Source organism: Natrix helvetica, assembly GCF_964273705.1.
Source record: "Natrix helvetica genome assembly, chromosome: 4".
Lineage (NCBI taxonomy): Eukaryota > Metazoa > Chordata > Lepidosauria > Squamata > Natricidae > Natrix > Natrix helvetica.
Window position 1 is genome coordinate 11,569,833 of NC_138550.1, and position 14,533 is coordinate 11,584,365.

The 14,533-nt window shown below is 44.0% G+C and overlaps 1 protein-coding gene across 6 annotated transcripts in view; it reads left to right on the forward strand.

The window, feature by feature from the left end:
- Positions 1–9,701, forward strand: part of FAT3 (FAT atypical cadherin 3) — a 569,348-nt gene extending 559,647 nt beyond the window's left edge. For 3 of the 6 annotated variants that reach the window (XM_081950682.1, XM_081950676.1, XM_081950678.1), the window contains 2 exons: positions 2,171–2,206; positions 3,232–9,701. In XM_081950682.1, the coding sequence (XP_081806808.1) occupies positions 2,171–2,206; positions 3,232–3,854 (659 nt within the window). In that variant the 3' untranslated portion in view covers positions 3,855–9,701. The remainder of the gene's footprint in view (positions 1–2,170; positions 2,207–3,231) is intronic. The other 3 variants (XM_081950677.1, XM_081950679.1, XR_014175185.1) reach the window with 2 other exon arrangements.
- Positions 9,702–14,533: the final 4,832 nt, after the last annotated feature.

Sequence of the window (14,533 nt, forward strand, 5' to 3'; positions counted from 1 at the left end):
GGGGTACGCAGAGGCCAAAAACGAGGCCTGCAGAAGCTAAAAACGGGGTGTGCGGAGGCAGCAATATGCTATGGCAATCCCTGCAGCCTGAAGCAGCTGATCATCAGGAGGCCAATCCATCCGACAATCAGCTGCTTGTGCTAATCTAGCTGTACTGAAATTGAAACTAAAACACGCTGTTTGCTGCAAGGAGGCAAATTGCTGGGAGGCAGAGGCAGATTTTTTTTCCTTGTGCTAATCAGGCTAACCTGAAACTGAAACAGGCTGTTTGCTGATTGTTGCAAGGAGGCAAATTGCCGCGAGGCAGAGGCAGATTTTTTTTTTCTTGTGCTAATCAGGCAAAACTGAAACGGCTGTTTGCTGCAAGGAGGCACATTGCTGGGAGGCAGAGGTAGATTTTTTTTTCCTCCCCAAAAGCTAGGTGCGTCTTATACTTTGGAGCGTCTTATACTCTGAAAAATACAGTATATCCTTTCTCAACATTAACCTGATGTGTTTGTAACATATTTCTAGGGCTTATATGTAAAAGCAGGCAACGTCAGAATAACCAGGACCCTATTAGATACATTATTTTCCTCACTTGAATTTTCAGTGTCTGTTTACCTCTTCACTTCTTCTGTTCCTTTAATGACAGCTTAATAGCTGGGTAGTAGAATACACTTAACATTCCTGCAGCACGGGATATTAAATGTTTGCAGAGTAGGTTGCAGTTCAGATAATCCATACAGTATTGAAAAGGCTTTGCCATTTCTTATTGTGCCTTGGAATAGGTCAGTGTTGGCGAACCTTTTCAACACCAAGTGCCGAAACGGGGCGTGTGTGCGTGGCAGAAACCAGAAAAGCAGCCACCCAGTGTGCATGCGCACGTCGGGAACATGATCTTCCAGTTTCTGGCATGCGCACTGGCCAGCTGGTCTTTGAGCACACATGCACACCAGAAACGGGAAGACTAGGTGGCCAGTGCGCATGCGCGTACCGGAAACCAGAAGATCATTTTCCGGGGGGCGTGCGGAGCCCCTTCTGTGGTTGACCAACCAAATTGTCCATTGTTTTGACCTTAAAAGGCACCTGAAAATGGGTGTGTCAGTCCCAAATCGTTGCAACAGAAGATCCTGCATCCATCCACACAGAGGGGGTTGTCCATTGATTTTGCATCAATACCCCCGCGGTAACCCTTGGCCTCCTGAAGAACCCGCTGCCAATTCTCAAATATTTTCCTACCTTTGATGTTCTCCGTACCAAGTGAGAAGATTAAGGAGATGACTTGAAATCAGCATCCGCATCTTTTTAACGATAACCATAATCCCTTGCCGGGTGGAGTCTGGGCAACTGGCTGGAGCTAGCAGAGTGTTTTAATGGCCAGATGCCCTTCCTGTCACCAGTACAGAGTTTCATTCAGCAGATATCTGCCCCTACCTAGGATCGAACGCACAGCCTCCTGATTGTGAGACAAGAGCTCCCCCAAGGAGATGACTTAAAATGGGGGAACTGAAAGTCAGAAGAGAGAAAGCTTTCTTTGCCCTACCATCCACCCCTTAGCCAGTTTCCCATTTTCCCAGATGGAAAGATAAGAGACGGATTCTGTGCTGTGTGGTTCTGGTGGCCCAATTGACTGCCTTTTTTATTCTGTTCTGTTCAGGTGGTTATACCGTGCCCCTCACCGTGGTATCTGAGCGCACTTGGGCCCAGATTTGTTTGAACCGGCCCTGAACATGGTAGATTCTTAATTTTTTTTTCCTGTTTCACAGTGAGCAAGAAAGAAATACATCACAGCCTTTTTTTTAAAACAAAAAAAAAGAGAGAGAGAGAGAGAGAAAAGTGCATTGACTTTTCGTCTTAAATCCAATGTCAGTTTTGCATGTCCGCTTCCGATTAAATTAAAAGTCATCCATTTCTATCCATCGGTGTAAAATGCTGCTTCCATCTGCGCCTCCGTAGGTTTGATTAAGCGAAAAGCAGAATAACGTTGTTGTTGTTTTTAACCTTTCATTGAAGCATGGCTTAAAAAGTACTTTCTAATCATATTTTACATCAGACGCATTAAAGAAGCACATGGCATGGTGTTAAAGGCGTGTTGCGGTGCTCGGTTTTAACGCTCATATGGTTGCAGATTTGAGAATTTCCAGTGTTTGTTTTTTCTTCTTCTTCTTCTTCACTTTATATTTAACAGTTTCTGGTGTGGATGAAGGACAGAACTGCAACAGAGGTGAATTTGCATCTTGCCTTGATGGGAGCTTCCAAATGTTACTAATACACTTTATTTGACCTCAGCGACTTGGGCTTTATGTTTTTACCTGGTTTGTGCATGTTATAGCATGTTACGAGATATATTTTGGTCCTGCGGAAAACCACGCAAATGGTTTTCCTTTTGTTTTCAGGGTTTTGCTGGTTCTTTTTTTTTTAATTATCATTTTACTTTACTGCCTGTTACTTCGTTTGCCTGTGTAATTTTTTCCCCCCTTTTCCCAAGAACCTGGAAACCAATGCAACTGCAAGAGCATGTCGACTTTTCTAATGTCTGTTGTTTTATACGCTTTTCTACCTAAATCGCCTGCATTTCCATGAGAGGTTTTAGACGTTCAGAAAGTTTGATTTCTCGCTTCCTTTGCTTTGATTTTTTTTTAAAAATTCTTTACTTTAGAGATGGCGGCGTTGGGTCGCTTACTTGCTGTGACGTGAGGTTGCTTCTCCTCCCTTTGGGCCAAAGCATGCTTGGCTGATGTTTCACAGAAACAAAATAAAAAATAAAAAAAAAATTAAGAAGCATGCTGATTATTTGCTTAAGCAACTTCATTGCATAAGGCAGGGGTGTCAAACTCGCGGCCCGCGGGCCAGATCTGGCCCAGAAAGTGCTTATATCTGGCCCACGGGACTATCCTGGAAACAGGGAAGGACTGGCCCACGGTGCCTCTGCCAGCAAAAACGGAGCTCCGTTTTCACTGGCAGAGTGTTCCAGGAGGCCGTCACAGCCGAAAACGGAGCTTGGGAGCACGTTTTCGCCGGCAGAGCACTCTGGCCACCACAGGCACGCCCGACACACGTGATGTCAAGCTAGCCATGCCCCCCCCCCCCCCGAGGTCAAACACAACCCTGATGCGACCCTTAATGAAATCGAGTTTGACACCCCTGGCATTAGGTCTCCTATGCATGTGGGACTTGTTGCATTTCCCTTAAAGACGACTCCGTGTTCTCTTTTCTTTTTCCTAACGTGGTGTTTGCTTCCCTCTACAGCTTATCACTGGGACACTTCTGACTGGATGCCAAGCGCGCGTTTATCTGACATTGAGGAGGTGCCCCACTATGAGGCGGCCGATGGCAGCACAGGTCATCATGGGAGCACCAGGGAGCTGGAGACGGATTACTACCTTGGTGGTTACGATATTGATAGTGACTATCCTCCACCGCATGAGGAGGAGTTTTTAAACCAAGACCAATTGCCCCCTCCCCTCCCAGAGGATTACCCAGACCACTACGAAGCCCTCCCGCCCTCCCAGCCAATCTCCATGGCCAGCACGCTGAGCCCAGATTGCCAGAGGCGGCCTCAGTTTCACCCGAGCCAATACCTCCCTCCTCACCAGTTCCCCAACGAGATGGACAACGGTGGGTCTCAGACTGGGAACGAATTTAGTACTTTTGGGGTTGGCCCAGGACCAAATACAGGCAACAGTGTGGCCAAGAAACCCTTGTCTTTACACAATTCTCTGGACGCATCCTCGTCCGATGTTTCAATGGGCTGTGGTTTTGATGATTCTGAGATTGCCATGAGTGACTACGAAAGCATCGAGGACTTCTCTCTGGATCACCATCAGATTCACATGCCTTTTGTGGAGATCCATCAGCAGACTCAAGTGTGAAGGAGCTCTTTTCATTGGACTTCCTTCCTGTCGGTTGGTCCCGTTCATAGCCTAACTCAACAACTCTTCTCTTTTTGCGTCATACGTGTTCTACATCGGGGACGGGGTTGAGATCCAACCATTTTCAGCCCGCCAAGGAGATTGATGTGGTGCACGCACATTACAGCAGGGTGAAAACTGCAGGTTGTCTGGGAAAACCCAAGGTCATCCATTAATTAGTCTTTGGAGTTAGCATTACCTGCGTATTGCCAAAAGAAAGATGACCTGGCGGAAAATGGTTTGATGGCAGACTGAGCCTTCCCCTTTGCAGCATTGCGTTCTAAACCATTTTAAACCCTGGACCAGTTAAATCAATAAAGGAAAGGATAGCTGGTAATTTCCCTCCCTAAAAGCTTTTTAAATCAGTTCATTCAGAGTTCATTAAATGTCATATTTCTACATTGCCTCATATGTTGGCTGATTGCGTTGAAGGCACTCACTCATCAAACAAGCGTTAAGCCAAACTTCCTCAGCTTGATACTTTTTCCGAGAGTATTAAGCTATGCTTCCCATAATTGCTAATCGGCATGCTTCTCGGTCATTCAGTCTATGGATAATGGGAGTTGTAATCCAAGACACCAAGAGGACGGCCAATCAGGAGTGGTTCCAACTCGTGCTTATTGCTCTAACACTAAAAGAAACAGGGAATTAAGAGTTGATTTGGCCATCATGATGAGTCAAGTGGTGGGTATTAAGATGGCCCCCTTAATCCAACAATGTATGCCACTGAGCCATCATCCCTGGTTCTTGTATAAACCGCGGAGTGTCAACGTAGAATTTAACACCTAGCTGACCTTGATTCAGGGCTAATACTGCAGCCTTGAGTGGGCCAGGAGTAGAAAAATGGAATGGCCCTGACGGATGCGTTGGTTGCTTATTTATTTATTTATTTGTTGGGCTCCCCGTCCTCTTCTGACCCTCGAAGGACACATCAACGGCAATGGTTTTTTTTCATTCATCTTTAAATGCCATTTACCCTATAGTTCAGTGGTGAAATTCACATTTTTTTTTACTACCAGTTCTGTAGGCATGGCAGGGGAAGGATACTGCAAAATCCCCCTTCCCTCCCCACTCCTGGGGGAAGGATATTACAAAATCCCCCTTCCCTCCCCACTCCTGGGGGAAGGATATTACAAAATCCCCATTTCCTCCCCACTCCTGGGGGAAGGATATTGCAAAATCTCCATTCCAACTCTACTCTGGGGCCAGCCAGAAGTGGCATTTGCCGGTTCTGCGAGCTACTCAAAATTTCCGCTACCGGTTCTCCAGAACCTGCTGAATTTCACCTCTGCTATAGTCGGTAACGACTAGCTGAATAATATCCACAGGGATTTTACCTTTAAATACCTTTAAAATATGTGTTTACAGAGAGTGCCATTGTAGCTGTTGACCCCATTGCCAACATGTATTTTAGAAGCGGGGGGGGTGGAGAAACCCCAGCCATATGATCTTTTTCCCATGTTTTGAACACTGTTGCCACGTTCCTTGTCTCAGTGGAATTCAAGCTTTCCATCTTGCATGGAAGCTTCCCATCTTGCATGGAAGAAAATGCCAGGAGAAGCCAGCCTACCAGCAACTGAAATGGAAAAAAAAAAAAAGAATGATTACTGGTGAAAGGGAATTATGGTTTAGGATGCCCCCGCAGGTCTTTTGTGGGATTGGTCTGCGGGGTGGGAGGAGGGTGGGTCAGAAAAAGTCAAGATGGGGCCTGCAACTGTGTAACTTAAGGCTCATTCATTTTTCACGTGTGTGTGTCCGTTGCCCATAACGACACATGAAAGGTGTAGCTTTGATCACCTCACAACAGGTTGCCTTCTTGACTTTCGCAAACTCCACATCCCCTTTGCAACACGCCCGTTTCTCAATCGTATCTTGTTTGTTTGGGTTTTTTGTCAGCGCAATGTTGAATGAGTGCTTCCATCCCCACAGATAGATTTCCTAAAAATTCTCTACACCAAGTGACAAATTTTATTTTTACTTGGCTTGATAAATTAAATATTTCTGGTGTCCTCACACCAATCCTCACTCTTGCTTCAGCCTCGGAGGATACCGGTTAATAGATCATATCAAGCCAAGTGCTTCAATCAAATGCCATGCAATAAGCAAGGGGAGCACCTTTATTTTACAAAGGTTATCTAAATTTTACTTTGGAAGTTGAAGGAATCTGTTGATTGCAACTCCCGTTGTAAGTCTAAATTTTATGTTGGAAATTGAATGAATCTGTTGTTTACAACTCCCGTTTCAGGCTATAAGAATATTGTAACTAAGGGTTATGTTAATAAGAAATGGTCTGGTTAGAAAAAAATGTGTGTAAAAAATTAATTTTCAAGCCAAGACTGCCGGTATGAATACTCCGAATAGTACAAACTTGAACATGTGCTTCCTGTTCAGTGATTTTCCCCCCTTTGGGCCTTCACTTTCAAATATGGCAGACATTCTTTTATAATGCATTTATAAAATTATGGTTTTTGTTAACCCTTCTCAGCCTTTCGAAATATTTTGGGATGAAGGAAACATGGTATTTGAACCTTGTGTGTGGTAATGTACACTCTGTTGCAAAGGTATTCGCTCACCCATCCACATAATCAGACTCAGTTGTGTGCGAATACTTTTGGCAATATAGTGTACGAAATTGAAGGAGCTTAGTCAACAGAGAAACTAGCTGATATGTGGGTTGACCACCTCATGACCATGAATGAATGTGCGTGTGTTTGTGTGCATCTGTGCGCACACACACATACATAGACCCACAGAAGAGTTGACATAATCAACATCTCCTCCAACTGATTGTGCTCATAGCTGTTATATACGTTGGGGTTGCTTTGAATGGATACCAAAGTTACTACACATTTGAATTCTGGGCTATTGTTCAGTTGCACTTGTTTGTCCCACACACAAACAAACACAAGTTATTATGAAGTAATTCTTCCTGACTGTTAAAAAGAAGGTTCAAATAATGCTTTTTGGGGGTGGGGGACATTTACTACTATAACTGAACTTAAGTGAGATACATTTTCCCCCTACTTTCTAGTAGTCTTCCATTAAAAACATAAAAATAAACTGAAACCCTTTGGTAGTTCTAAGTAAGGGACATTTTCCACCCTTCTCCTGGGTACCTTGCATGTGTGTTGTAGAAAACCACTAAATGTTAGGCTCTTCTTGTCTTTCCAGATCCTATGCAGTCATCACTTCTTCCTTTCCCCACCTCTCTTCTAGCAGCTGGCTGCTCACTGCCCCACTTATAGTTGTTGTCCCACTTATTCCAGAGCATAATCTGCATTGCTGACTAATCTCCGATTGAATTGCCCATGTATACATTCCACTGTGTGTGCTTTCAGATTCTCTTGTAATCTGCTATTAAATTATAGCTTCGCCATAGGTAAAAGCATTCTAGACAAGCAAGCTAAATGCATTGGCCAGACTCCAGGTGCTTGTAAGCCCCCGCAGTTCAGCACAATTAGTAGGCATGCACACTTTCTCTGCCGGCGTGGTGGTTTTTCTTGTTTTCCCCTTACTTTCTTTTACCATGAATCACCCTGATTTTTCCTGTCCTTATCCCAACCGCAACTCATCTGTCAATTGGTTGTTGATGACATGGGGTAAAAGATTAGTAGTAAGTAAGCCGTAGATGATTAAATGGCATTGAAGCCAACTGGAGCTTCAGACCGTCTTCGCTCAGCCACTCTACACGTAGATAATTACAACCGATTCAGTGATTCAAAGATATGGGAAATTCGTATTTCTGATTGCCCCATACATAAAACAGTTCAGCATATCATAAAGTGGGACGGTTTAACAAGAGCTGTGTGGCCATGTTATTTTTTCAGTAGGATGCTTATCGGGGAATACATATTGGGTGTAATTTGGAAGAGATTTAAAAAAAATATCTCTTTCCCCAACAACAATCAGAAACGGGGCATTTCAGAATTATCTAACGCTGAATAATGTGTAGCCGTTGGTGAGTTAAGCAGATTGGGGGAGGGGGTTTCCAGGAAATTAAAGATGGCAGCTTTGAGTCTCGTAGAAGCATCCGCCATCTTGAATTTTCTTGATGTCCTTAAGCGATTCTGCCACCCCTCCCCCCGGCAGCCATGAGCAGCTCCGTTGCTTTTGATACGACTCAGGTTTTGTTCTATGCAAAAGGCTATTATTCATTCTACTACACCAAGAAGTTCACAAGAATAAGTGTTTTCCTAAAAAAAACAAAAATTCCACATGATAAAGCTGCATCTCAAGCCAAAAGGTCCAGACCTCAGCATTTTCTCTTTGCTTCCTATTTACGAGATGGTAAGAATGTCATGTGAGCCATATCACACTTGAAGTAGTACTTTATTAGTTAGGGCAGCATTTTATTAGTTATGTAAATACTTGGTACACAGGTAGGACCCATCATTGCAATTGCATACAAAATGAGGAAAACTCTTTTGACTTCCACATTCTAATCTTGATAGCAAAGCGATTTAATATTAATTTACTGCTTTTGTTAGTGGGTCTTTTACAAGTAATAACCGGTTCTCCAAACTGCTTAGAAAGTTAACAACCGGTTCTCCCGAATAGGTGCAAACTGGCTGAATCCCACCACTGGCTAAAGATAAATAATTTCGATATTGCTCCAGAGAACAGAAATCTTCCCAAAATTTTGATGGGGCGTTTTAGCTGAATTGCATCTTCCAAGTTCATTCCATATCATTGGGAGTGGGAAAAGATTTGTTCACAAATATGCAAACATCGGATTTTGGCCGTTTCCTTTCTTTGCTCATTGCATCTCTCCAGTAGTAAAATCCATAGTAAGTTTATTCACAAGAGATCATTATTTCAAGGCTATGCACCAAACAGAAGAGCACTGGACTTTTTTTTTCCATTTAGAGAGAAAAGGAGAGGCAGTGGGATGTAAGTAACTTAGTTCGTTTCATCTTTTTTTTTTTTAAGAGCAATAATTTACAAATGTATTACAGGCCATAACCAAACTTCACCACTGGCAGTGTTAAGAGAATAATTGAACTGGATCGTGGGAATTCAAGGCCTCACTTAACATAGCTTAAGCATATCATTGAATTCTTACCAGAACAATTTTTCAAACCGAGGATAACTGCTTTTTCAGGAAGTTTATTTGGGGGGGAAAATAAATAAATCTTAAGTTCTCCTTGAAGCACTGTATAAGAAAAGATAATTGTGTGTAAATTTTACCTGTTTGCAAGCAGGCTGGTTTGTAAAAGATATACGTTTTTGGTGTTAAAAAGTTTATAAAATAATGTATATAATAATTTTGAAATTACTGGGCTTTTGTAGATATTCAATGCCAATCAGGTCGCTTTTCATTTTTGTTACTTGTGTTCCTTTGTGTAAAGTCATCCGTATCAGGTTAATCATATAAAACATTTCTTATAAAACTAAAAACACTTTTTAAGTTGCTGAAGGAGATTTCAATTTTCGTTTGGATCAGCTCTTTTTTGGTTAACTTCTGTTTCCACGAAACTGCTGCCTGGTTGTTGTTTTTAATGAGGGTTTTTTTTTTTGTGTGCAAACGCAATCACATTTTCTAATGACATTTCTGTTGACATTAAAAAAAGTTTTCTCCCATGATTTCACCCTGTAACAAACTTTATGCAAAAGGGAAGATGATCTCCGGAAATGAAATGGATCTCGTCCCCTGTTGCCTAACACATCAATTGTTCATTTTCCTGTTGGCAGTATTGTCTTGTTATTTTGCTATTAAAAAAAGGAAAAACAAAAGAAACAAAATAAGTGTACAGGTTTGTAACTGCCCAAATTTGCTAAGTTGGTCGTTAAAACCAGTTTTCAATTAAAAACACACGGTTTTTGCTGACTCATCCTTCCTTTCTTGGAGGCACATTTCTACTTTATAGGACAGGTCTCAACTACAATGGAGACCAATATTTCCACTGCTGAGCAAAACATTTAAGTGAGTTTCCCCCCATTTTATGACCTCCCTTGCCAAGTTGTTAAGTGAATCACTGCAGTTAAGTTACTAACAGTGTTTTTTCATTGAAGCTGGCTTCCCTATTGACTTGGCTTGTCCAAAAGTCACCAAAGGTGATCACATGACTCAGATATGGTATTCGGCAGGTTCTAACCAGTTCTGGAGAACCGGTAGCGGACATTTTGAGTAGTTCGGACAGAGCTGGGTTCCTATCAGTTCGGCCGAGTAGGTAGTAACAAGGCCTGCCACGCCCCCGACCCCGTTCTATCGTCTTAGTCGCCATCTTGATTTTCAGTTCTACACATGCTCAGAACAATCTTCATTGCAAAAAAGTATTTTTTCTTCCTTTTCTAATGTACGCATGCGCAGATCTTTTTTTGGAGCAAATGGGCATGCGCGGGGACCATTTTTTGCACACTGAACTGGGAGTAATGCTGGCAGCAACCCACCTCTGAGTTCGGAGAACCGGTAAATACCACCTCTGGCTGGCACCGCCCCCATCTATTCTCTGCCTCCTGAGTCCCAGCTGATTGGGAGGGAATGGGGATTTTGCAGTATCCTTCCCTTGCCACGCCCACAAAGCCACGCCCTCAGAACTGGCAGTAAAAAAAATTGAATCTCACCACTGACATGGCCCTGGGACCCTGCAACCGTCATAAATACATACTGGTTGCCAAACATCTTAATTTTTATCATGTGACCATGGGGATACTGCAACGGTCGTCAGTGTGAAAAGCGGTCATAAGTCGATTTCCCAATACTGCTGTAACTTGGAAAAGCCACTAAACAAACAGTTGTAAATCAAAGACTACCTGTAAAAGAGTGGAAAAGTTGACATTCACTACTTGTCGTTTTTGAAGGTCTCTTCAGTGCCCTCAGCTTTTCACTCGTGTTCTAGTATCATTTTGATGAATGGGAAGGGGGGGGAAATACACGGAGCTCTTGAGATTTGATGATCTCAAGATAGCTTGAGATTGTCACATCTTATTTAAAGGAGGGGATGTGCTGGCCTAGAGGTGGAGTTCTCGCCTCACAATCGGGAGGCTGTGGGTTCGATCCTAGGTAGGGGCAGATATTTCTCTCTCTGGGCACACTGGGAATATATCTGCTGAACAAAATTCCGTACTGGCGACAGGAAGGGCATCTGGCCATTAAAACTCTGCTAGCTCCATTCAGTTGCCAGAGACTACCCTGCAACGGATTGTGAGTTCATTAAAAGAAGAAGATGAGGAATGACATCTCATTATAGATACCATTTAATCCACATGGGCAATATAAACTCAAATTATATGGTAATCCTAAAATGTTTTGGACAAGCATGTTGGTGGCAAAGACTTGCTGATTTGAAAACTCATTAAATTCAGTCCTGTTCCGAACTTGGATAGGAAATTACTTTTGAATCCCAAGGTTATTAGCAGAACTCAGAAATTCTCATTTTGTAGAAGCTAGCGGGAAACGATTTCAATAACACTTTTACCAAGAAATATATGGGGACAATATTCAGGAGCCAAGATTGACAACATATTTATTTCAGTATTCTGTCTAAAGAAAAATATCAGGAAGCGGTAATATAAACCCTACAGCTAGTCTGAAGCATTCATTTAGTGACTGTTCAAAGTAACAACGGCACTGAAGAAAGTGACTTTCAATCGATCCTCGCATTTACGACTTTCAGCATCCTCACAGTCACATGATCAAAACTTTAGCGCTTGGCAACCAAAATATGATTGTTGATATGTCCTGAGGTCGTGATCACCATGGGATGTCTTCCCAGCTGGCTTCCAACAAGCAAAGTCAATGGGAGAAGGTGGAGGTTGCTTAACAACTCTGATTCACGTTAACATCTGCAGGATTCACTTAACAACCATATCATAGAATTAGGCATGACTAACCTAATAATGATGCTTGCTTAACAACAGCCGTTCTGGTCCCAATTGTCATAAATTGAGACCTACCTCTTCTCGCCACCATTTTTAGTTTTAAAAATATTTAGAATTCAATAGTGTCTTGAGAACTACAGATTCTACACTCCTCACTTCTAAGTTCTGTCTCCTTAATAGCAAATAAGTCCCTTTAAACCCATTGGCACAAAACAGATTGCACTCTATCCGTGATGGCGAGCCTATGGCATGTGGGCCACAGGTGGCACACAGAGCCTTCTCTGTGGGCACACCAGCCGTCGCCCCAGCTCAGCTCCACCCTGCATGCGTGCACACCTCCTGCCGGCCCAGCTGGTCTCTGGGTCTCTGCCGTGCATGCGTGGGGGGCGGGATGCATACAGGGGACGCCTGTGTGCAAATGCAGGGGAGTGGGGTGCATGCATAGGGGTACTTGCATTGCATACACGGTCCCCCGTTTGGGGCCTGGAAGACCTCCTGCATCAGCCTAGAAGCTAAAAATGGGCGGGGGCAGTGCGCATGCTCAGGAGGGATGCTCACATTGCATTTTGGGGTTGTGCGCGTGCCCTTTGGGCACTCGGCATCACTGCACTATATATTACATAAGCAAGAGGCTAATACCCAATTTAAATCACCTTTCTGTTGCACAATAGTGGCCTTCTATTATTTCTGTGGCTGTGTATGCAGTCAATACATTACCATCAATCGGAAGCACTTTTGTTTAGAGTAAAATAGCACTATTGGTGTGCGTAGTTGTTTTTTAGGATGTGATTTTCTTATTTAGGATGTGTTTTGTTTCTTTTATTTGTTATTCAGGTTTAACAGGCCAAAGAAAATAATAGAACAGAGATATTTTGCAAACAATAGTGCACGGGGCTGAATAGACCAGTGTCATTGAAAATGCATTTGAACGAAAGCATCTTGCCAACAAAAGAACAAAAATGGTAAACACTGCTAATTTGAAAATCCACATTGTACCATAACCCAAAGGAATGCCTTTATAAAAAGGCATCTGATTTGATTTGATTTGATTAAATTTATAAACCGCTCCCTCTCCCCGAAGGGACTCAGGGCGGTGTACAATCAAAGTTAAAAAACACCATATACATATACATATAAATAGACATTTACATAGAGGAGGCATCAAAACTCATAAAACCAATTACATAAAATCTATACAATGCTGATGAAATAAAAAACAACATTAAAATCTACCCCAGAATTTAAAATAACTGCCAGGAGGATTAAAGGATAAAACTATAATTGGGCCAGGCTGGCTAATTGGAACAGGTGGGTCTTGAGTTTCTTGCGGAAGGAGCAGAGATCAGTGGTGGTTCTAATATCGGCGGGGAGGTCATTCCAGAGGGCTGGGCCCATCACAGAGAAGGCCCTACTCCTGGGCGCCGCCCACTGGCATTGCTTAGTGGACGGCACCCAGAGGAGTCCCTCTCTGTGAGAGCGAATTGGTCGCAGGGATGTATGAGGTAGGATGCGATCCCGCAGGTAACTAGGTCCTGTGCCATGGAGCGCTTTGAAGATGGTAATCAACACCTTGAAACGCACCCGAAAAACCACAGGTAGCCAGTGCAGCTCGCGCAGGAGAGGTGTTATATGGGAGTACCTAGTACTCCCCATGATTGCCCGCGCGGCCGCGTTCTGGACCAGCTGTAGTCTTCGGGTGCATCTCAAGGGGAGCCCCATGTAGAGAGCGTTGCAGTAATCCAGACGGGACGTCACCAGCGCATGAGTGACTGTGCGAAGGGCGTCCCGATCCAATAGGGAACGCAATTGGCGCACCAGGCGAACCTGGTGGAACGCCCCCCTCGCCACGGCTGCCACATGGTCATCCATCGACAGCTGGGCATCTAGGAGGACGCCCAAATTGCGCGCCCGCTCCACGGGGGCCAGTTGCTCGCCCCCAATGGCCAGCGATGGAGTCAGCTGGTTGAACCGGGGCACCAGTAGCCACAGCCACTCTGTCTTGGACGGGTTGAGCTTGAGTCTGTTGCCTCCCATCCAGACCCGTACGGCTTCCAAGCACCAGGACATCACTTCGACGGCCTCGTTGGGGTGGTTCGGGGTGGAGATGTACAGCTGCGTATCATCAGCGTACAGATGGTATCCAACCCCAAAACCACGAATGATCTCACCCAGCGGCTTCATATATGTGTTGAACAGGAGAGGTGAGAGGACCGATCCCTGCGGTACCCCACAAGTGAGCGGCCTCAGGGTCGACCTCTGCTCCCCCGCCAACACGCATTGCATCGGGTCGGAGAGGTAGGAGCAGAACCACCGCAGAACGGTGCCCCTCACCCCCAACCCCTCCAGCCGGCGCAATAGGATACCATGGTCGATGGTATCAAAAGCCGCTGAGAGGTCTAATAGGACCAAGATGGAGGAACAACCCCTATCCCTGGCCCTCCAGAGATCATCCACCAATGCGACCAAGGCTGTCTCCATGCTGTGACCGGGCCAGAATCTGGACTGAACTCTTTCTCAGAGGTACAGACATTGTCGCATTAACTGTTTTGCAAAAGAGCTGAATCTGTGTCCCGCCTTTTAAGTATGAAATACAGAAAAGACTTTATATATTGAAACTTATAAAGGAATATTTCCCAGGCTTCTGTTAAGAATCAGCCTTGCCAATTCTGATTTTTCAGCACTGTCATGCCTTGCTGTAGATTTTAAGATAAAAGGAACGCCAGTCAACTTCAAACATTGCTGATCCCTCAACGCTGAACATGACAAAAACAGCATTGTGCCATCGCAACATCGGCCCCCTGTCCCTTTTGTAAGTGTGA